Genomic DNA, 25,922 nt, shown 5'->3' on the forward strand with positions numbered 1-25,922 from the left:
TTCTTTCATCTCATCTAACATTTTCAATCAATATTTCTCGAATAATTTTAAACCTAAATGGAAACTACCGCGAATAATGAAGAATAACCAAAAGTAATCGTAATTAGTAATGCTATGACGTAAGTACCGCTATGGGGTTGCTAAGAGTGTGGCGTTGCTAAGGGTGTGGCGTTGCTAAGGGTGTGTCTGACTAGTGAAAGTGGTTGCTTTTACACGAAACTGAGAGTCACATTTATTGTAAAATGGTTTGGTGTACGAGAAATTGGACAGAGTGGGATGAGATGCCGCTTTTCACTTCAGCATTTTTTCTGGGAAAGATACGATCTATGAACAGCGACCGAAATAAATATTGTAAATACTGTTTTGTGCGACGAAATGCAGCTCTTGAATTGACCTATTTGAAATTGTGTTAAAGTTTAATTTAACTAGGAGAAAAAATAACAAAAAAATTAAACTTAATAACTTTCGTAACTACCACTACTATGTTTGAACGTATACTAGTTCCTAATCAATGTAAGTTGAGGGCTTCGTAATATACATAATATATAACACTGAAATTATTTAACACTCTACATAACAATAAAAACAACATCAGATAACTAATAACTTAATTAATCACTTAGTTAATTAATTAATCACTTAACTAATCACTTAATTAATTAACTAATCACTTAATTAATTAATTAATTAAAACCTCTCGTCCCCCTCCTCCCAGTGCCAGGACAGCAGTGGCGGTGTAAGGTGTGTGACAGGGTGTTCCACGGTAAGGGGTGCAAGTCCCAATACAACCGCCACTACAAGGTAGTCCACCTCAACATCAAGCCCTTCCGGTGCGACCAGTGCGGCAAACGGTTCAGTCAGAAGTGTAACAGGAGACAACACATGGCACGGCATCACGGTGCTGAGCAGGACCTGGGGTATGCTCTCAGTATGCTGAGAAAGACGGAGTGAGATGCTTTTCTATATATATGTATATATATAGATTTCTATATCGTGCTAAGATCTGGAGCTCTGTTTCATGAGTTTGGTTGGAATCAGGGAAATCAGTCCAATGTGGATGAACCTGATTAGGGGCCATCTACTTAGGACGTCCGGCAAATAGGGAGGAGGTGGTTTTGGAATTTCGGTTAAACCCGGACAGGGGGAGGGGGTGGTTTCTGAAAATCCGGACGTCCGGAAATTTTGGCAGAATTAACGAAAAAGTCGCATTTATTTCAACTCTTTGACAATGAATTTGAGTTGGTTTTATTTGTACTATTAAAAGTAGCTGGAAATCCGGACGTCGGGGGAGGGGGGGGGGGGGTGGTTTTGAAAATTCGAACACACCCGGACAGGGGGAGGGGGGTGGTCTGAAAATCTGTGATTTTGGCGGACGTCCTAAGTAGATGGCCCCTTACCACTTAGGAGGTTAAGATATTTTGTAACCACTAAAACTGAATGAGAAAACCGAAAAGGCGGGGAACATGCGTTAAATAAGATTTATTTTTAAGTAATTTTAAACAAACATTATTTTTATCAGAGTTTTAAATTCTAAACAAAGCAGTTTTTACATAGGTGATTATTTTGCAGAAAACCAGATAAATTTAAAGTATAGCATGTATAAACATTTTTATGTATTATATAATCTTAACTGCATGTAATAAACATTTTCCGAGGTAACTGCTCAAATTAATCTGCTGTAAATGTTTATTGGGATTACTTTATCCATTTCTGTGATAGCGTTACCAGTTACCGAAGATAATCTTAGTTTTTCAAATACTTTCCAGATTTTATGTTCTTAAATTTCTAAACTCATTTGTTTGCTACACCTAAAATGTTTGGTTAAATTATATCTTAAAACAAAGCTAAACTGCGAAGTGTTGCAATAAAAATGCACGCGGAGTTGAATATATTAACATGAAAATGTTTCAATGCATTACATCCAGTATTATGCAGAATGAGACTGCATATTATTCTGGAGCGGATCTCAGCTCTCAGTTTTATCACTTCATGCATATTTCACAGCAATTTCACGTACATTATCTTATTCGAGCATGCCAAAAAGCAGCATGATTTAAGATTTAAGCTCATCATATGCAGTATCTTATTATGCAGCATGGGAAAAACTACGCAATCTTTTACTATCGTAGTGTTATATTCTGAGCCTGGAATGTTCTTAGCAGACACCTTGGTCGGTTGCCGCATATTTTGTTACTTTATCTTCCCGGTCACAGTTTCCCCTAGTAGGTCCAGGTCCGTGAGCATTATTAGCCGCATTATTAGCCGCATTATTAGCCGCATTATTAGCCGCACTGTCGCTAAGGTCTGTAATGTGTAACTTAAAGTTATAGTGTAACTTATGTTTGCTATTTTAACAGTTATATAACCAGATAGGGCTTTTGACAAGCAGTCTGCATGGTTAACTCACTTATGTGAAGAAGTTTTGATTTTAGAAAATTAAACTCAAATGTTAAAACACTAAATATTGTAACTTAAATTAATAAAAGAGATTGCCGAATAAAGTTGTTTCACTGTGTAAACGTCAGGGTTAATACAATTCCTCTACTGAACTGCTGAACCAATGTCCCCATTTCTTCGTACTAGCACAGTATGATTATCAAATGTGTGATATTCACACAGTATGATTATCAAATGTGTGTTATTCACACAGTATGATTATCAAATGTGTGATATTCACACAGTATGATTATCAAATGTGTGATATTCACACAGTATGATTATCAAATGTGTGATATTCACACAGTATGATTATCAAATGTGTGATATTCACACAGTATGATTATCAAATGTGTGATATTCACACAGTATGATTATCAAATGTGTGATATTCACACAGTATGATTATCAAATGTGTGATATTCACACAGTATGATTATCAAATGTGTGATATTCACACAGTATGATTATCAAATGTGTGATATTCACACAGTATGATTATCAAATGTGTGATATTCACACAGTATGATTATCAAATGGCGCTGCTGCAAACCGGAGTCATTTACCATGGAAATGTTGTGGTCTGCCTATAGATTCTACTGCTCGACTGTCATTCCTATTCTATGTGTAGATGTAAAATACAGATTTATTGGAACTCTGTGAAATTTGTGATATCAGTGACAATCATCTTATCTTTGGATAGTTTATGTCTAAAAAAGAGAGTCCCTTACTTTATTGGATTATTTAGCAAGATTCTGCGAGCTCACAACATAACCGGCTGAACTAACCGGCTGATTCTGGTAGTTACCATAGTTACACTACTAGTTACCATAGTTACACTAACCGGCTGATTCTGGGGTTTGGTTGGTCAATAGTGGAAGGTGATTGGTTTTTATCAACCTCTCACCAGAATCCACATGTACACAACCTACTAGCAGTTTCTCTTGAACCTCCCACCAGAATCCACATGTACACAACCTACTAGCAGTTTCTCTTCAACCTCCCACCAGAATCAACATGTACACAACCTACTAACAGTTTCTCTTGAACCTCCCACCAGAATCCACATGTACACAACCTACTAGCAGTTTCTCTTGAACCTCCCACCAGAATCCACATGTACACAACCTACTAACAGTTTCTCTTGAACCTCCCACCAGAATCCACATGTACACAACCTACTAGCAGTTTCTCATCAACCTCCCACCAGAATCCACATGTACACAACCTACTAGCAGTTTCTCTTGAACCTCCCACCAGAATCCACATGTACACAACCTACTAACAGTTTCTCTTCAACCTCCCACCAGAATCCACATGTACACAACCTACTAGCAGTTTCTCTTCAACCTCCCACCAGAATCCACATGTACACAACCTACTAGCAGTTTCTCTTCAACCTCTCACCAGAATCCACATGTACACAACCTACTAACAGTTTCTCTTGAACCTCCCACCAGAATCCACATGTACACAACCTACTAGCAGTTTCTCTTCAACCTCCCACCAGAATCCACATGTACACAACCTACTAGCAGTTTCTCTTCAACCTCCCACCAGAATCCACATGTACACAACCTACTAGCAGTTTCTCTTCAACTTCCCACCAGAATCCACATGTACACAACCTACTAGCAGTTTCTCTTCAACCTCCCACCAGAATCCACATGTACACAACCTACTAGCAGTTTCTCTTGAACCTCCCACCAGAATCCACATGTACACAACCTACTAGCAGTTTCTCTTCAACCTCCCACCAGAATCCACATGTACACAACCTACTAGCAGTTTCTCTTGAACCTCCCACCAGAATCCACATGTACACAACCTACTAGCAGTTTCTCATCAACCTCCCACCAGAATCCACATGTACACAACCTACTAGCAGTTTCTCTTGAACCTCCCACCAGAATCCACATGTACACAACCTACTAACAGTTTCTCTTCAACCTCCCACCAGAATCCACATGTACACAACCTACTAACAGTTTCTCTTGAACCTCCCACCAGAATCCACATGTACACAACCTACTAGCAGTTTCTCCTCAACCTCCCACCAGAATCCACATGTACACAACCTACTAGCAGTTTCTCTTGAACCTCCCACCAGAATCCACATGTACACAACCTACTAGCATCAATGAGATTTCATAACTCTATACAACATTCAAAATTCACATACAAATCTATAAATAATCAAGTGCGTTCTCTTCAGTATTACTCAAGTTCAGTGCGATAGTCCCTTATTACGTAAACGCTACAAACAAATCAAATACAAATAACACCTCACAAAACTACACAACACAAAAGCAACCACTTTATTCGATTTCTATTTTTTAGCCAAATCAGTTATTTAAATCATACTGATAAGGCCCTAGATAAGGACACTTTATTTCACTTAATTATCCGATTTTAGCTTAGAATAATATAATTTACTTTTAAATCATATCACGATTCTGTAGCATACAGGACCTCCGGTTCTCGTGAAAGAATCTGATTTGAACTATAGTTTTATATACTATCAGTATCATAATCATAATATTTAGTTATAAATGGAACCCACTGTTACATCTGAAAATAAAGTCAAGATCAAATGTTCAAGCTGCAGCGGCTGGTGTTACTCTATTAGAAATATTCGCACATGCTCATGGTGTCAAAGTAATGTCCATGTCAAATGTTTTAAGGATAATTTAGGCTGTACGAGTTGCTGTGAAAGTATCATTCCTGGATTTCACGCAACCTACTATGAAATCTATGACGACTACAGTAAACTTAATAGTGACATATTTAATCCGTACGATCAGAATAGTCGATTTAATCTTATTGGCGACGCCATGACCAACGAAGAGCATCAAGATTCAACTTGGAGCAATATTTCATCTTTCCTAACTAGTTGTCAGTATAAACAACAACGTAACGTGAAAAAATCTACCTGCTCTCAACTTAAAACATTTTCTATAGGGGTCATTCATAAACGAAAACTCAGACTCAAATTGTGAGATAATCTTAGATTTTGAGATCAAATTCGCTTTTGGTATTCGTAAAGTTAAGTATTTGCGGGCTGAGTATTTTGTCGCTAGTAAATGCTCAGAGTTGGAACTAGCACTCAAATCGGTATTCATAAAGTTAGTATTTACTCGTCACCCAAAACTAACTCAAGATTGGTATTCATAAAGTAAGCAAATGATCAAAACTCATGCTCAAAATGTGAGAACCGAATTCACATTCTCAAATCATTTTCTCACCTATTGCTCAACGACTTTTAACGTCAATAACTTCCCTTCTAATTGATATTTTCACTTCAAATTTTTAGGGACGACTGATCCCCACTGCCAGTACAAAAGCTCTAATATATTTTTTCCCGATTGGATGACGTTTTTGCAAATTTTCCCAGAAAAATAAACACGTTAGAGTATAAGCTTCCTTGTAAGTCCAATATAGATGCGACCATTACGGTTAGTTAAAGCTAAAAATGGTGTCCCCACGACATTCAGGAGCCAAGTAACGCAGATCAGTCATCAATTCAAAAAATAGTTATAAAAAACCTCTCTGAAAGCTTTGGCTAGGACTAGCGATAAAAATTGCGTACCGAGATGATTGTAATAGGCTGAACAGTGAAAACAAACGTACACTGCTAATTGCTAATATGAAATGCAATTTCCAACCACCATTGATAGTTAAAATATAATTGAGCTTACCGTCCGCATCAAGCTGAAAACCGATGTAACATTCTGAGTATATATTGATATTTCCGCCAACACGGTAAATGTCATACTCGTAACTTGTGATCCTACAGTGATGAAAACTTGTATTAGTACGTTTGAAAGACCCCGTCATAAAGACAATAATTTGGATTAAATTAAGTTTCAAATTCAATGCTCATTACACACTCCGAGACTTTGTATTGTTTTATCTGATTTGCACGATTCGAGTTCATACTGACTGTAGTAGACATCTCACTGGCGCTGACAACAGATATATCGTCTCCGTCCACAGATCTGTCTAGCTCTAGTAAATCATCCATGTATGACTTAGGGGGTGGTATATATGAGGTGGCACCAGCTACAACACCAAAATCTAACCGCTGGACAAGAGGGTCCGGAGTTATCTCAGGATTTAGATTTCCTAACAAAAAATCTAAAAACTTCTTCTCATCAGCGTTCAAATCTGGATCTACATTTCCTGTTGATTTGTCAGTTTTCTCCAGTAGCCTTGATTTTTTATTGGAAAAAGATCTCGCTACTTGATCTTCGGTGGTCATATTATTGAGTTCTTGAGCTATTTCTCTAGAAATGTCCATTCTCGCTTGTTTTTTTTTGACGATTTATCTCTTGGTCCCAAAAAATGCCTGGCCATCCAGTCAACGGACGGTTCTTCAAAGCGGAACTGGGTTTTGTAGTAAAAGTCCGTTTGGGGCTGACGTCGGGTCTTGAATGTTCTAGTCGAATGTGCAGGGCCGGTGGTAAAAGAGGAAGTGCCATAGAGCTCAGACTTAACACAAGCTGAGTTCAAACTTCGTCAATTAATCAATAACAAAATTAATCAATAACAAAAGACACAATCATGTCGAAAACATGCCACGAACATGATCATACAAAAGTTCAGCTTACCTTTCTATCACTGTCGGTATTGGGTTAGAATAATCTGCTAGGTAATTTTTGAACATCGATATGTATTTAATAAAGTTTGAGAAATTGACGGCAAACCACAGTAAAACTACGGTGGGTTTCGGGAAACTACCGTGGGTAAAAGAAAATTACCTGTAGGGGACACAATATCGCACACGCAACATTCATTATAGATATCAAGAATGATTCTGAATTATCTTCGGAGTCAAGGGTGTTGTCATTTTGCCGCCATTTCAAGATTGCGATATCACAAATTCCATCACAGACATATGCGGTACGTGATGTGCGAATGTCGAATGTACTCGACACAAATGTTTATTTCACATTCCTTCGATACATCGATGTACATCCGAATTTGGGTGTTTTCCCATTAACATAAGATGGCAAACAAAAGATCTGAATTAACCTGTCGTTCTTCTTAAAATACTGATTTGAGTATTTGAGTGCTAGTTTGAGAGCATTTTAGTGAGTATTTACTTGAATGTAAGTCATACTCACGATGAATTCAGCTTGAGTATTAGTTTTTACTGGGCAGTAAATGCTCAAACTTTGTGAATACCGATTTTGAGACTCAGAAAAATCTAAGTAATCACTAGCGAGTATTTACTTAAGAAATACTTAGTTATTATGAATGACCCCTTCTGAACATAAGATCCCTTATTAAGAATATAGATCAACTACGTGATGATATTGAGACTTATGATAAGTATGATATATTGTGTTTTAACGAAACTAATTGCACTTTAGGGAAATTACCGAACGGAATAAACGACGTTACCTTAGATGGATTTCATGAACCATTTATCCAGGATCCAATTCGCCCATCTGGAAAAGGTGGGGGGCTAGCCACTTATGTACACAAACGTGTAGTCGATTATGATAAAATTGATATTTTCACTCCAAACCCTGAACCAACTAATACTAGTGGCGAATTTCAATTTATCAAGCTCCATCAGTGCAAAGGATACAACAGAACGAAAATAATTGGCAATGTTTACCGTTCTCCCGCTAGGAGACCTGAAGCGTTTCTAGAAATTTTCAAAAATACGCTGCACAACCTAGGGAGACACACCCGTAAACATATGACGCTTCATGGAGATTTCAACCTTGATTTACTGAAGCACAGCAGCGACCAAGCATGTCAGAACATTATAGATATTGCGTCCTCTTACGGTTTTATTCAAATTGTATCACGCCCAACTCGCCTAACGGACCATAGTGCCACGCTTATTGACCACATCTACACAAACAATCTTGAGGATACAATAAGCTGTAACGTCTTAACGACAGATATGTCTGATCACTTAGCAATAGTCACTACAATAAATCTTGATAACACGCCAACCAGCAGCTACCGCTCTGCGTCTAACTCACAAAATGTATCTCAAACTGAAACACGTAGATTTAACGACACCAACAATCAAAAATTCAGAGACTTAATTACAGATGAAAGTTGGTCAGAAATTTTTAACAATACCAATGATGCCAACGAACAGTTCAATAATTTAAATACGGCTTATAATAAGATTTACGAGTCCGCCTATCCCACAAAAAGACAAACACGAAGACAAAATGAACGTGTTAATCCGAAACCATGGATGCTACCCTGGCTCGAAGAAGCTATAGAACGTAAAAATGAGTCATATTATGATTTTGTTAAGGAACCATCTGATAGTAACCGCAGTAAATATGACCGTCTGAAGAAGTTTTGTAATAAACACATCGATAAAGCTAAAAACAAGCACTTCAAAAAATTTTTTGAGCAAAACAAAGAAAATTCTAAGAAGCAGTGGCAAATGATAAACAGTCTTCTTAATAGGAAAAAATCTAAACCTACTTCAATTAAACTGACTGACGAAGACGGCTCAATCAGCACTCCGGCAGCTGTAGCAGAAAAATTTAACGATTACTTCTCAAACATCGCTCCTAAAATTAAGTCTGAAATTAGTAGTAGGACCACTTTTGATCCTGGTGGAACCCATAGCACACTTCGCAAAGCCACTCCAAGTAGTATTTACTTAAAGCCAGTCACTGCCACAGAAATTCAGGACGTCATAAACCTGCTTAAGAATAAAGCCACACTAGACACTAAAATTGAACCTCTAAAAATCGCTAACAGCTGTCCCAGTTTTACTAGTGTACTAGCCCACGTTGTCAACAGTTCTTTTGAACAGGGGATCTTTCCACAGGCTTTGAAAGAAGCGAAGGTGGTCCCAATTCACAAAGGTGGATCTAAATCTGACATAAAAAATTACAGACCAATATCTCTTCTTGCTTCTTTCTCTAAAGTATTTGAAAAGCTAATGCATAACCGAGTTATAAGTTTTTTAGATAAATACAGCATACTATGTGAAAACCAATACGGTTTTCGCCCGGGTAGGTCTTGTGAACATGCTCTTCTCAACGCAAAAGACACCATTCTTAATTCAATGTCTAAAAAGCAGGTAACTTTACTTCTTTTAATCGATTTCAGCAAAGCTTTCGACCTTGTGGATCATTCCATACTCTTGCGCAAGCTGGACCATTACGGCATAAGGGGTCAAGCCTTAAACTGGTTTAAGTCATATCTCACTAACAGGAAACAGTTTGTATCAATTGGCTCGTCAAAATCTTCAACCAACCAAATTTTATACGGCGTGCCTCAAGGGTCAATATTAGGACCTTTACTTTTTATAATCTACATAAACGACCTGCCTCAAATATCAGATATAGCCAATTTCATTATGTACGCAGATGATGCCAACATCTTCCTGATAGGAGAAAATCTTAATGAAGTTTACGATAAAACAGTACACAATATCATTGTAAAGAACGCACTCATTTTAATGCATAAATTGAAAAACTTTCCTCATCTAGTACCATTGTCTCTCAAGAAAACAATTCCCAAAAGCGCACCATTATTTAATACTAACCTGGATTCTATTCTCACTACACAATGGTCAGAAAAGTATGGTCAACACCCTTACAACAACTCAGTATTTTTTAAAGGTCCATTATTAGCAATAAACCGATATAATGTTGCAGCAACTTCCCCGCCTAGTCTATTTAACCTGAACATTTACAAAACTTGTATAAAAACTATGCTCATCGATCAGCAAAATGAAAACATCGAAGACGATTGGCCTAATTTCATGTTATATTGTATAACAGGACTAAGAAAATCAAAGCGTAACATAAACCAAAATGCCGATAATAACCTTGTCTCTACATCTTAGATTATATGCACACACTTATGCATCACTCAATAAACGTCGCATATCTCATCAATTACACTGCCAACATAGGACATTCTTTTTTATCGCCGCGATTTCAAATCAAGTTACAAATTCTACAAATTTGAAGTGCTCAGTCTTGTTTTACTTTTCTTATCTTTACCTATTAACCATTGGAAAATAAAACTTTAAGCTATAAACCTTCATTGCATACTTTACCGGTAGAGTCTAAATTGAATAGTTTGAGATTTCCTTTACATTTTATATTTATGCATGTGCCCCACGGGGATGAATTTCTTATTACCATTGATATTATATATACTTTTTTGAGTAAACATTGGCTGGTACCACGGGCCAGTCCCCAACAAAAAAAAAAAAAAGCAGTTTCTCTTGAACCTCCCACCAGAATCCACATGTACACAACCTACTAACAGTTTCTCTTGAACCTCCCACCAGAATCCACATGTACACAACCTACTAACAGTTTCTCTTGAACCGGAAGGTGTTCCTCTCGGCTCTCATGCTGGTGCTGAAAAATGCAACGACAAAGTTCCAATCATGAGAGTTAAAGTTTGTTTTTGGATGATTCGTCATATTCTTGCCAGACTTAATCCACATTTTTTTCCGGGTCAGGTTGGTCGAGAAAAATTACAATACAAAACTTACACGCGAAACTTTCTCTTTTCAAAGCATAACTTACGTTAATGCGAATGTGGTCCAAGAAGTTCAAATCCTCTTCGCGTGGCGGTTCTCTAGTATCTATTATGTGAAAGTGAAAGTGAAAGTGAAAGTATCTATTATGACAACTATTTCAGGTTCCCTTAACATTTCCTCATCCTACTTATGGCAACTACGGAAAGAAGAGGATGCGGGAAGAAAAAGTGTCGAATGTCCGGTCTGTTTCAAAATATTCAGCAAGAAAAGTAACTTGAAGCAGCATCTACGATCAGTACATCAGAAACTTCGGCCCTTCAAATGCGTGACTTGTGGAAGAACGTTTACTCAGATGAGGGATATGAAGGAGCACGCTAAGCGGATTCACTAGGTTACTAGAACTGGTTACTAGGTTACTAGAACTGGTTACTAGGTTACTAGAACTGGTTACTAGGTTACTAGAACTGGTTACTAGGTTACTAGAACTGGTTACTAGGTTACTAGAACTGGTTACTAGGTTACTATGTGTGACTTGTGGGAGAACGTTTACTCAGATGATTGTTTACTTGATGAAGGAGCACGCTCAGATAAGGGATATGAAGGAGCACGCTAAGCGGATTCATCACCGTGCTTCCTGATTCTGGATTGTTTATTTGAAATTCTTTAGATGAAGGGGATGTACTGCATTTATTGGATTTATTTAGTGATTGTATGAGTATATTTAACTTACGATTTTATTAATTATGAAATGGTGGCATCCTTTTTCGTTATATTCGAATACAAAGCCAGAAAATTTAATACAGAACTAATTATTAAATATTTGTGTTTTTGTTATTAATGATGTTAAATTTATTTTCCAAATAACGACCTTAATTTCAACACTTTACATTTATTTTAAATGAGAGATTTTTTATTTGAAAGTCAAAAACGCTCACCCAGGTTACATTAAAAAAATTGAATTATAAAAAAACGGTATTACAGGTTACGAATACATCTGCCATTTCTGCAACAAGCAGTTCAGCAAGAGAGCCACCCTGACACGACACGTGACCACCATACATTTCCAAGTGAAGCCATTCCAGTGTCACATGTGCAAACGGTCCTTTTCACAGAAAACATGTCTGAAGATCCACCTGGAGAGCGCCGAGAAGAGGGGATCGTGTTTTATTAAAAATCAGTTTCGGAAGTGAAAGTGAAAGTGAAAGGCTTTATGTGAAGTAAATGTTTCGTGTTATCAGCTATTTTATTTAGACGACTGTATGTGTCTTTTATTAACAGACCATTTAAAAGTAACTTTAATGGACACTTATCTAATTATTTTAATAATTTACTGCAAAGCTCCCTGAAAAACTGTTCATGTAATTCGTATACTCGTGGAAAGTTATGACTATCAAATCTCAATTAATTGTATCAACCAGGACTCATCTGCTATGTCTGCAAACAAGAGTTCTCGCAGAAAGGAAACCTTAACCGACATATCAGAACAATCCATCATCAGATCAAAAAGTTTCAATGTGACAGATGCAAGCGAACGTTTTCGCAGAAAACCTGCCTTAAAATCCATTTGGAGAGTGCAGAAAAACGGGGATCATGCTATCCTGGTTGGATTGGTAATGCTTACGAAACTAGTGGAAATAACAAACAATTGTGACATTAGCGAACTGCATTTAACCAGTGTACTTTATGCTGTATTTTCATGACACTGTCAAATATTCACAGCATCACTTATAATGATGTATAAATTCTAGCATTTGTAACACGCTTAATCCATTCAAGCGAGACTTATTTAATGCACTATTATATCAGTTCACAATTTATGGACAACTGTTGGTTATTGAAGTCGAAAATTAAGCTACCTTACTCGGGAATATTATAGCGGGTTAATTTATGACTGGGAAAATTAATGACCGGGAAAAATATGGCGGAATGTTCCAAAACCCACCAAGCATCAAAATGTATTACTATTAGTTTACCTTACTCGGGAATCTTATAGCGGGTTAATTTATGACTGGGAAAATCAATGACCGGGAAAAATATGGCGGAAATATCCAAAACCCACCACGTTATCCCAGTCATAATATTCCCGAGTAAGGTAGATAAAGTCACCTTTATTATCGCCCAAGCAACCAATGTTTTTTAGTATATTTACTTTTAATAATCTGCACTAGTCTGGCAAATTAAAATAACAATGCGGTGATGTTTGTTGACTATATATTATTTTATGTAATTTTAACAATAAATATTTCTTATTTTTATCTATATCCAATCGCCCAGATTTTATTTGTAAACACTGTCATCACACGTTCAATTAGATGTTCAGCCTAGACATCCACATTTCAACTATTCAGACTAGACAGCCACATTTCAACTATTCAGACTAGACAGCCACATTTCAACTAATCAGCCTAGACAGCCACATTTCAACTATTCAGACTAGACAGCCACATTTCAACTAATCAGCCTAGACAGCCACATTTCAACTATTCAGCCTAGACAGCCACATTTCAACTATTCAGACTAAACAACCACATTTCAACTATTCAGACTAGACAGCCACATTTCAACTATTCAGCCTAGACATCCAAATTTCAACTATTCAGACTAGACAGCCACATTTCAACTATTCTGGTACACAGCCACATTTCAACTATTCTGGTACACAGCCACATTTCAACTATTCTGGTACACAGCCACATTTCAACTATTCTGGTACACAGCCACATTTCAACTATTCTGGTACACAGCCACATTTCAACTATACTGGTACACAGCCACATTTCAACTATACTGGTAGGTACACAGCCACATTTCAACTATTCTGGTACACAGCCACATTTCAACTAGTCTGGTACACAGCCACATTTCAACTAGTCTGGTACACAGTCACATTTCAACTAGTCTGGTACACAGCCACATTTCAACTATTCTGGTACACAGCCACATTTCAACTAGTCTGGTACACAGCCACATTTCAACTAGTCTGGTACACAGCCACATTTCAACTATTCTGGTACACAGTCACATTTCAACTATTTATTTCGGAATACGGGTCTGATTTTAGTAATATTTTCATTTCTATTTGTGATGGTGATAACAAGTGATACGATAACGTACTAACAGTAGTAAATTGTAAAAGAAGTGGACGGTTACGATGTTTCATATCACGTGGTGCGCTTTCGTGTCACGTGGTATAGACTCGGCGTATGCTATTGGTGGCACGTGGTACGCACGTGACGCGCCCACGTGATCGCGCGTCTAACTGTTCTACTATTATCGAGTTCTAATCAGCAGTATCATTGATTATTGTAAGTCGGAGAATTGAATGATAAACATCAGTTACGACTAAAAAGCGGGCCGGGTTTATACAAATTTCCGGGGCGGGATGATATCACCTTGAGATGTTTATCTAACAGCGGGCCGGGCTGAGTGATAATATGATCCCGCGTCGAAATCCCGGAGATATTTATAGTAGTGTAACCATGGTAACTAGTAGTAACAAGTAGTAACCGAGTGTTGGAACTGTAAACTTGCTGCCACTTAGCAAAAAATGCGTACTATTACTCGGCTTAGAGTGTTGCTTATCAAATGTAAAAGAATTAAGAAATGCTGACGAGCCATTAAGGTTATGTTCAGTATAAAAATTACCGTTTTGATCGGTTCTTATTAAAAAAGTTAAAACATAGTCATAGTCAGTCCACTAAGAAGATGAATGACATTAAATAATTAAATGTACTTACACAAACTTAATAACCCAGGTCATGTTTGCCTGCGCTGCAACCAAAAGTTCAGTCACCGAGGAAATCTGAGACGGCACATTTCTACGATTCACCACCAAGTGAAGCCATTCCAATGTGTCACGTGTCAGCGAAGCTTTTCTCAGAAACAAGCTCTCAACATTCACCTGAAAAATTCCGAACGAAGGGGCTGGTGTTTCATTCCGGATTCTTACCGTGACTTTTAAACAGATTGGAATTTGTTACGACAAAAACGTTTCGTATGAAAAGCAGATTTGAGTAGTGTTTGGCAACGTAAATTATTGAAAACAAGGCATACTTATCTGATTCAATTTCATCAAATTTGAGAAATTTGACTAAAATGTTAATTTGTTAATCAAGTGTTGGCTAAAAAGAGCGAAGTTATTAGTACACTATATGCTTGGTGTAGCTTGTTGGGATAGTATAGGAATTCTGGTTCCTATAGTTGGGAATGAGGTAGTTGTCTGTTCACAGATCGCCCTCTAAAACTTACAAGGAAATATTTCCTGTAGATCCTTGGTATATAAGCAACATTTGACAGAGCATTGTGTGGAGTGAGCTATGTGCCTATCCTTGGAGAAACCGGCGAATGTCCTTGCTGTACGGCAGTGTTAAACAAGGAACTGAAACCGAGGGGTTCCGTTCAGGCCCTTCACACTTTGTTTCTGTCTAGTTCTAATGTACCGTCACAATAGTGACTTAAATGTATGATGAACGGGACTGAATTTTATCAGATGGTGCCAAATTATTCAACAAAAATAGGAATGACACTATCGGTTGCTTTAAGTTTAAAGTCCAGTTATAAACTACTAAAAAGTTTCCAACTGTTAATTCCACCACCTAGGTGTCGAAGTCGAGCTCATTTGTCAGCACTGCGAAAAAAAGTTCTCCCAAAAGGGAAACCTAAAGCGACACGTAATAACAGTAGTGTAACCATGGTAACTAGTAGTAACTAGTAGTAACAGAGGACAGCTCTACAACAGCACAATAACAGTAGTGTAACCATGGTAACTAGTAGTAACTAGTAGTAACCGATGTGAGCGCTGCTTTACCCAGAGGACAGCTCTACAACAGCACAATAACAGTAGTGTAACCATGGTAACTAGTAGTAACTAGTAGTAACAGAGGACAGCTCTACAACAGCACATCTCTAACGTTCACCACAACATCAAGCCTTTCCAGTGTACGCGGTGCAAGCAGTGGTTTTCTAGGAAGACCGGCCTGAAGTCTCATTTGGAACGATTTGATAGAGCTGGATCTTGCTATATTAGAAATTAGTACATGTAATTTGATTAGAATATGAGATGATTATTATATAATGGGATATGTGATTATATTTTAAACATTCTTAACGGCGATTTTAAACCATGATATGCTGTTCTCAATATTGGTCTTTTATGTACGGTGATAGGCGAATTTTATAAGCCCGTTAAATTTATCAGCACAAAGAAACACTCTTCCACTACTCCTTACGCAAAAAAACATTTAGCCGAGGAACTAGTAGTGTAACTATGGTAACTAGTAGTGTAACTATGGTAACTAGTAATGTAACTATGGTAACTAGTAGTGTAACTATGGTAACTAGTAGTGTAACCATGGTAACTAGTAGTGTAACTATGGTAACTAGTAGTGTAACTATGGTAACTAGAAGTGTAACTATGGTAACTAGAAGTGTAACTATGGTAACTAGTTGTGTAACTATGGTAACTAGTTGTGTAACTATGGTAACTAGTAGTGTAACTATGGTAACTAGTAGTGTAACTATGGTAACTAGTAGTGTAACTATGGTAACTAGTAGTGTAACTATGGTAACTAGTAGTGTAACTATGGTAACTAGAAGTGTAACTATGGTAACTAGTTGTGTAACTATGGTAACTAGTAGTGTAACTATGGTAACTAGTAGTGTAACTATGGTAACTAGTAGTGTAACTATGGTAACTAGTTGTGTAACTATGGTAACTAGTAGTGTAACTATGGTAACTAGTTGTGTAACTATGGTAACTAGTTGTGTAACTATGGTAACTAGTTGTGTAACTATGGTAACTAGTAGTGTAACTATGGTAACTAGTAGTGTAACTATGGTAGCTAGTAGTGTAACTATGGTAGCTAGTAGTGTAATTATGGTAACTAGTAGTGTAACTATGGTAACTAGTAGTGTACCTATGGTAACTAGTAGTGTAACTATGGTAACTAGTAGTGTAACTATGGTAACTAGTAGTGTAACTATGGTAACTAGTAGTGTAACTATGGCAACTAGTAGTGTAACTATGGTAACTAGTAGTGTAACTATGGTAACTAGTAGTGTAACTATGGTAACTAGTAGTGTAACTATGGTAACTAGTAGTGTAACTATGGTAACTCGCAGGTATCTGCCGTTTTTGCAACAAGAGTTTCAGCCGGGGATGGAACATGAACCAACACATCTCAACCATCCACCACAAGGTCAAACGGTTCCTGTGTCACAGGTGCGGGCGGAACTTTACTCGCAAGAATAGTCTGACTAACCACCTGAAGAGGTCCCTGCAGGACGGGAAATGTTTCGCTAGAAATGATTCGCATCGTTAAGTGTTTAGATTTTAGTCAAGACAAATTAAAGCAAATTAATGGCAAATGAAGCATTTAATTTTGTCTGACGGTTAATTGGATAAATTCAATCTTTTAATTTATTGTCAAGACAAAACTGTGGTTAGTTAAATCGATGTTTAAATATTTCGATTGGGTTCGCAGACTTTTATTCTGTTCACCCTTTATTTTAAAACTGAGAGGGGTTTTAATTCAATTTAAATTTTGACTATAATATAAAATTAATGGTGCGACTTGTATCACAGTATTAACTATTACTTTAATTTTAGATCTCTATTCTGCTACATTCATGTTAAAATGTCGTAATAATTTACGACATTTCGTGACTACTATACAGTACAACATGCATAGCATCAACTGTCGCTGGCGCAACTTGAGTCACTAGTTGCACACATTCAATTTTAAATGCTTAAAATCTGATAATTATTGGAGCAGTTCAATAATTGCATCCGAGATCACAGTCTTGTGCACATATCTGAGAGTCGTCAAACACAAAGATTTTGCAACAAAGGAGATTTCAATGACCACATAATATTTTCTTTTTATCATAGAGTATCAGTAATAACCCCTAAACATACCACATGTGACGGCGATCGTCTTGTAGAAAAAATTGCCAGATTCAATTATATCGGGCTGAGAAGAAAGGGCCATCTCTCATTAGACATTTGAATAGCAAAATATTTGAATAGATTATGCTAGCTTACAAAACAAAACCCTGGAGCAGATTAGAGGGCTGAGGTGCTACGGAATTGTAACCTAGTAACCAGCCAGTAACCTAGTAACCAGCCAGTAACCTAGTAACTACGGAATTGTAACCTAGTAACCAGCCAGTAACCTAGTAACCAGCCAGTAACCTAGTAACTACGGAATTGTAACCTAGTAACCAGCCAGTAACCTAGTAACCAGCCAGTAACCTAGTAACTACGGAATTGTAACCTAGTAACCAGCCAGTAACCTAGTAACCAGCCAGTAACCTAGTAACTACGGAATTGTAACCTAGTAACCAGCCAGTAACCTAGTAACCAGCCAGTAACCTAGTAACTACGGAATTGTAACCTAGTAACCAGCCAGTAACCTAGTAACCAGCCAGTAACCTAGTAACTACGGAATTGTAACCTAGTAACCAGCCAGTAACCTAGTAACCAGCCAGTAGGTGCTACATTAGAGGGCTGAGGTGCTACGGAATTGTTTGTTGGCGTATAAATACTTACTCTAGGTTGGTTTGGCAGGGATTGCTTCTGGACAACAGTAAGTAGTACGTCCTCCATTCATTCCTGGTTCAGATCTTTCTGTAGATTCCATTCCAAGAGTGAGTTGTTGGTGATGGCGGTGTATCCTTTGGTTGGCGGGGTACCGGGTATCGGGAAACGTCTCCTTAGAGGGCTGAGGTGCTACGGAATTGTTTGTTGGCGTATAAATGCTGGCCCTTTCTACACAACAACTTTAATTATGAGACATGATGATACGCTTTGAGTCGAACTCAATTTATGTATTGACTGGCAATGTAAAATGCTTTCCGGCCTTTTATATGATAATAAATTTGACAATTTTTCGTTCCAAATTTCTAATGAAAGTTCTGCATATAAATTTCCGAATCAATCTTTCGAAATTCATACGTGGTATCTGACAAAAAATTTAATTTTTACTTGCAAAATATCATCACGACTCCAGGTATTTGCTGTTATTGCAACAAAAGATTTAGCACAAAAGGGAATCTGAACAAACATGTTGCTTCCATCCACCTCAACGTAAAGCCTTTCAAGTGTCATGGATGTCAGCAGAGATTTTCTCAAAGAGTTCACCTCAAAGTTCACATAGAACGGGCTCAGCGGAACGGGGCGTGCTTCATAAAATATTCATAGAAATATCTTTGAACACGACGCTAAAAACACTACTGTTCAGAATCAGAGTAATGTCATTAATTTTGTTTAGTTTGTTTGATATTGAATGCAATTGAAGTTATGCTCTGCTAAATGGTGGTTTTTGATGAGTTCTGAACGTCGTTGTTAGATTAATCTGGTTTTAGATGGAATAAGATTGGAATATGCATAAGATTAGGAATTTCCGATTTAATTCTGAAATATCCATTCTTAATAATTTCTTAATGAATATTTAAGACAAGATCAAATGTTGACTTTCAAAATTGCTAAGTTATTGGAAATAAATGATTCACTTTGTTTTCGGTGCTGCACCAAATTGAATGTATGTTTTTATCTATATTTTTGGTATGACATGGCCTTATGGTACAATAATATAAAGGTGTTTAATTTGTATATTTCAAAATTTAACAATGACAAAAACTTACTGATAATTAATTAGTGATCTTTAAGGATATGTTTTTTAAAGTAACAAGAAATTTTTGCAATTTCAAATACATAATATAATTACTTCTTCTCAGATATCACTACTTGTCGGTATTGCAACAAGAGGTTCAGTCACAGAGGAAATTTGAACCAACATGTGGCGACAATCCACCACAAGGTCAAGCCCTTCCAGTGTAACTGGTGCCATCAGAGGTTCTCACAGAGGATTACCCTCAGGATACACATGGAAAGGTCTGAGAAGAACGGGAGCTGCTACATCAAGAAGTGATTTACATTCCTTTAATTATATTATATATTCTTTTAATTATATATATTATACATATTTATCAGAACATAAGTTATGCCACTTTTTGTTTTTAAAATAATTAGCAAGATCTCAGCGACCTGTAACAATTTTAAGAGATAAGGATGGGTAGTGTTTTATGGGCCACCCTGTATATATGATGCTTTTTAGAATTAGGTTTGATATTAATTTGGACTTACCGCAAAATATGTGATCAGTCCCTTTCTCGGATGAAATATTAACAAGAATGATAGATTTCACAACAAATGTAAATTAGTTAAAAAGAACACTTTTCGATCAATTGAACCCTATTATTCACACCGATGACGCAAATTATAATTGTCCCCTTGCAGGTAAACACGACTTAGATTCAGCGAAGAGTTTAGAAGCGGTATCGTGTCCACTCTGCTACAAAGTGATCAGCAACAGAAGGAACCTAAAGCTACACATCAAGCGTGTCCACCAAAGGGACAAACCATTCCAATGTTCCAAGTGTCATCAGAAGTTTTCCCAGAGACACCATCTCAGAGACCATGAGAATAGGTCGGAGAAGAGGGGGTATTGTTATGTTATGGCAAGAAAACAGGAGACACCATCTCAGAGACCATGAGAATAGGTCGGAGAAGAGGGGGTATTGTTATGTTATGGCAAGAAAACAGGAGACACCATCTCAGAGACCATGAGAATAGGTCGGAGAAGAGGGGGTATTGTTATGTTATGGCAAGAAAACAGGATGAACGATGAATGTTGATAACAGTTTAGCCGAAATACAGCCAGATAAACATTAAACGTATTATGAAATATTATAACAGTATCTGCAAGAAATTTCGTTAAGATGTGGACCGTTCTGCACTTTCAAAAAATAAAAATTCTCGCGCACGACAGTCGGTAAATTACCAATCTACCATGAAAGTTTAAACGCGATATTAACCCGAATGTCAATATATTTAATTCACAGATTCATCAGTCAGCATGTTCTATGCAGTGAATAAATTGATGATATAAACGTTCTAAAGTGCTAAAAATATGGTAGAACTACATAATCTCTGGTCGAAAAATATCGTGTCAATTAATGTCAGTATTCCAAAATTTTGCAAAACTGACATTGACATTAATTGACATTAATTGACATTAATTGACATTAATTGACATTAATTGACATTAATTGACATTAATTGACATTAATTGACATTAATTGACATTAATTGATATTAATTGACGTTAATTGACATTAATTGACATTAATTGACATTAATTGACGTTAATTGACATTAATTGATATTAATTGACGTTAATTGACATTAATTGACATTAATTGACGTTAATTGACATTAATTGACATTAATTGACGTTAATTGACATTAATTGACATTAATTGACGTTGCATCACCCCAGATTCATCAGACAGCATGTTCTCTGCAGCATGTCCCCTGTGCAACAAAGTACTGAGCTCTAAGTACAAGGTTAAAGTGCACATTAAGAGGGTTCACCAGGGTGAGAAACCTCACAGGTGCTCCAAATGCCTCAAACCCTTCAGTCAAAAACATCATCTGAAGGATCACGAGGCAAGATCAGAAAAGAGGGGGTACTGTTTACATTCCATACGCATGGAGTTTATGTCTACCAACAATGAATAATTAAGATGAGATCAATGGTGCATGACAACACATGACAACACATGACAACACATGACAACACATGACAACACATGACAACACATGACAACACACTTGAACTTGCTTAAGGATGAATTTTGATTCTTGGCACTTTTGAGGAAGTCTTTTAATGGGTTGACCCCAAGTTATTATTATCATTATAGCTCTTATAGGATGCAGGACTTTACTAGCTATACAATGTTATCGTTTTAATTACCGTTGTGTGGAGTGTGATAAAGGTATTTAAAGAGAATTATTTTGATCGTGCGTTGATTTTACTTGGGGGATTAAATTATTTTTCCGTATATGAAGAGTACGAGAAAATGAAACGGACCAATTGTTTAATTATACATAAGCCATATTTATTGTTAACCTAATGCGTTATTATTAGTATCATTTAAATGGTTTAAAACATCGTTATATTAATTTTTTGACATGAAGAGTATTTTAACATAAAAAACTAGCATTTTTTTCGAGGAAATGCTTCAAGATTTGATCCGACGGAAAATTCGCAAAATGAAACAACTACGACGATATGACGAAAATATAAGTATCATTTTTGTCGGTAAGATCCTGTTTTATAATAATAATAAGTGTTGAAACTTGAACGGTACCTTTTCATTCCGAGAGATCCAAATAAAATCGTTGGGGATCAGAGGTCAAAATCTGCCATCAAAGTTTTCATAATAAGATCTATTTCGCAGAATTAAAGTTTAGGTTGAGCCCAACGAGAAATGAGTCGAGTCAGCCGAAAAGTCATCCGAGAACCGGCCCTGGGTTTGAGGCGCCGTGTCCTCACTGTGATAAAATCCTCAGCAACAAATGGAACCTGAAGCAGCACATCAACGTGGTGCACAAGCGGGCCAAACCATTCGGGTGCCCCAAATGTGGGAGATGTTTCTCTTTGCGACATCACCTGAAAGTTCATGTTGAGAACTCCGAACTGAAGGGGAATTGTTTCGTCAAATATCCTGCTGGGAATAAGTACACCTGGGAATAAGAACTCCGAACTGAAGGGGAATTGTTTCGTCAAATATCCTGCTGGGAATAAGTACACCTGGGAATAAGAACACCGAACTGAAGGGGAATTGTTTCGTCAAATATCCTGCTGGGAATAAGTACACCTGGGAATAAGAACACCGAACTGAAGGGGAATTGTTTCGTCAAATATCCTGCTGGGAATAAGTACACCTGGGAATAAGAACACCGAACTGAAGGGGAATTGTTTCGTCAGATATCCTGCTGGGAATAAGTACACCTGGGAATAAGAACACCGAACTGAAGGGGAATTGTTTCGTCAAATATCCTGCTGGGAATAAGTACACCTGGGAATAAGAACACCGAACTGAAGGGGAATTGTTTCGTCAAATATCCTGCTGGGAATAAGTACACCTGGGAATAAGAACACCGAACTGAAGGGGAATTGTTTCGTCAAATATCCTGCTGGGAATAAGTACACCTGGGAATAAGAACACCGAACTGAAGGGGAATTGTTTCGTCAAATATCCTGCTGGGAATAAGTACACCTGGGAATAAGAACACCGAACTGAAGGGGAATTGTTTCGTCAGATATCCTGCTGGGAATAAGTACACCTGGGAATAAGAACACCGAACTGAAGGGGAATTGTTTCGTCAAATATCCTGCTGGGAATAAGTACACCTGGGAATAAGAACACCGAACTGAAGGGGAATTGTTTCGTCAAATATCCTGCTGGGAATAAGTTCACCTGGGAATAAGAACTCCGAACTGAAGGGGAATTGTTTCGTCAAATATCCTGCTGGGAATAAGTACACCTGGGAATAAGAACACCGAACTGAAGGGGAATTGTTTCGTCAAATATCCTGCTGGGAATAAGTTCACCTGGGAATAAGAACTCCGAACTGAAGGGGAATTGTTTCGTCAAATATCCTGCTGGGAATAAGTACACCTGGGAATAAGAACACCGAACTGAAGGGGAATTGTTTCGTCAAATATCCTGCTGGGAATAAGTACACCTGGGAATAAGAACACCGAACTGAAGGGGAATTGTTTCGTCAAATATCCTGCTGGGAATAAGTACACCTGGGAATAAGAACACCGAACTGAAGGGGAATTGTTTCGTCAAATATCCTGCTGTGAACAGGTAAACCTGGGAATAAGAACACCGAACTGAAGGGGAATTGTTTCGTCAAATATCCTGCTGGGAATAAGTACACCTGGGAATAAGAACTCCGAACTGAAGGGGAATTGTTTCGTCAAATATCCTGCTGGGAATAAGTACACATGGGAATAAGAACTCCGAACTGAAGGGGAACTGTTTCGTCAAATATCCTGCTGTGAACAGGTAAACCTGGGAATAAGAACTCCGAACTGAAGGGGAATTGTTTCGTCAAATATCCTGCTGGGAATAAGTACACCTGGGAATAAGAACTCCGAACTGAAGGGGAATTGTTTCGTCAAATATCCTGCTGGGAATAAGTTCACCTGGGAATAAGAACACCGAACTGAAGGGGAACTGTTTCGTCAAATATCCTGCTGTGAACAGGTAAACCTGGGAATAAGAACTCCGAACTGAAGGGGAATTGTTTCGTCAAATATCCTGCTGGGAATAAGTACACCTGGGAATAAGAACTCCGAACTGAAGGGGAATTGTTTCGTCAAATATCCTGCTGTGAACAGGTAAACCTGGGAATAAGAACACCGAACTGAAGGGGAATTGTTTCGTCAAATATCCTGCTGGGAATAAGTACACCTGGGAATAAGAACTCTGAACTGAAGGGGAATTGTTTCGTCAAATATCCTGCTGTGAACAGGTAAACCTGGGAATAAGAACACCGAACTGAAGGGGAATTGTTTCGTCAGATATCCTGCTGGGAATAAGTACACCTGGGAATAAGAACACCGAACTGAAGGGGAATTGTTTCGTCAAATATCCTGCTGGGAATAAGTACACCTGGGAATAAGAACTCCGAACTGAAGGGGAATTGTTTCGTCAGATATCCTGCTGGGAATAAGTACACCTGGGAATAAGAACACCGAACTGAAGGGGAATTGTTTCGTCAAATATCCTGCTGGGAATAAGTACACCTGGGAATAAGAACTCCGAACTGAAGGGGAATTGTTTCGTCAAATATCCTGCTGGGAATAGGTACACCTGGGAATAAGAACACCGAACTGAAGGGGAATTGTTTCGTCAAATATCCTGCTGGGAATAAGTACACCTGGGAATAAGAACACCGAACTGAAGGGGAATTGTTTCGTCAAATATCCTGCTGGGAATAAGTTCACCTGGGAATAAGAACACCGAACTGAAGGGGAACTGTTTAGTCAAATATCCTGCTGGGAATAAGTACACCTGGGAATAAGAACACCGAACTGAAGGGGAATTGTTTCGTCAAATATCCTGCTGGGAATAAGTACACCTGGGAATAAGAACTCCGAACGACAATAATAGTTCAGTTTGGTTACGTTGTTTATGATATTCTAAGGATTTAGTCAAATTGATAGGATTTTGATGGTATTGTACTACTCTATTTTGTTTTTGGGATAAATTTGTAAGAATATTATTAATTAGGGTTTAGTAAGTCGACGAATGTACGGTTTTTCATGATACAAATTACTCATTACTGTTGAGGTATTTTCACAAGTGACAGCGATTATCATTTACTGATCATCATCCTGCATCGATCGTTCAAATATTTATAAAGTCCCTTCGTTGGCAACGTGCAAAGTTCTAACCTCCCCTCTGTCACACGGCTCATTGTCACACGGTCTACTGTCACACGGCTCACTGTCACACGGCTCACTGTCACACGGCTCACTGTCACACGGCCCACTGTCACACGGCCCACTGTCATACGGCTCACTGTCACACGGCTCACTGTCACACGGCTCACTGTCACACGGCTCACTGTCACACGGCTCACTGTCACACGGCTCACTGTCACACGGCCCACTGTCACACGGCTCACTGTCACACGGCTCACTGTCACACGGCTCACTGTCACACGGCTCACTGTCACACGGCTCACTGTCACACGGCTCACTGTCACACGGCTCACTGTTACACGGTCTACTGTCACACGGCTCACTGTCACACGGCTCACTGTCACACGGTCTACTGTCACACGGCTCACTGTCACACGGCTCACTGTCACACGGCTCACTGTCACACGGCTCACTGTCACACGGCCCACTGTCACACGGTATACTGTCACACGGCTCACTGTCACACGGCTCACTGTCACACGGCTCACTGTTACACGGTCTACTGTCACACGGCTCACTGTCACACGGTCTACTGTCACACGGCTCACTGTCACACGGCTCACTGTCACACGGCTCACTTTCACACGGCTCACTGTCACACGGCTCACTGTCACACGGCTCACTGTCACACGGCTCACTGTCAC

The 25,922-nt window shown here is 38.1% G+C and overlaps 2 protein-coding genes across 7 annotated transcripts in view; both read left to right on the plus strand.

Annotated features, from left to right (window-relative positions):
• The window catches only part of LOC134813368 (uncharacterized), a 359,978-nt gene extending 337,855 nt beyond the window's left edge, over window positions 1–22,123 (plus strand). The window contains exon 20 of the transcript XR_010160007.1: window positions 21,974–22,123. The gene's annotated coding sequence lies outside the window, so the exon portion shown is untranslated. The remainder of the gene's footprint in view (window positions 1–21,973) is intronic.
• LOC134813369 (zinc finger protein 236-like) overlaps window positions 1–25,922 on the plus strand; it is a 145,376-nt gene that overhangs the window by 97,355 nt on the left and 22,099 nt on the right. The window contains exons 6-7 of one of the 6 annotated variants that reach the window (XM_063821099.1): window positions 11,912–12,147; window positions 12,349–12,423. The exons of 1 other annotated variant lie outside the window; for it this stretch is intronic. In XM_063821099.1, the coding sequence (XP_063677169.1) occupies window positions 11,912–12,120 (209 nt within the window). In that variant the 3' untranslated portion in view covers window positions 12,121–12,147; window positions 12,349–12,423. Of the gene's footprint in view, window positions 1–11,091; window positions 11,827–11,911; window positions 13,195–14,685; window positions 14,934–25,922 lie in introns of those variants that run through there. 4 more of the 6 variants (XM_063821101.1, XM_063821098.1, XM_063821088.1 and 1 more) reach the window with 4 other exon arrangements.

Source organism: Bolinopsis microptera, chromosome 3 (genome assembly GCF_026151205.1).
Source record: "Bolinopsis microptera isolate Bmic1 chromosome 3, MBARI_Bmic_1.0, whole genome shotgun sequence".
NCBI classification, from domain to species: Eukaryota; Metazoa; Ctenophora; class Tentaculata; order Lobata; family Bolinopsidae; genus Bolinopsis; species Bolinopsis microptera.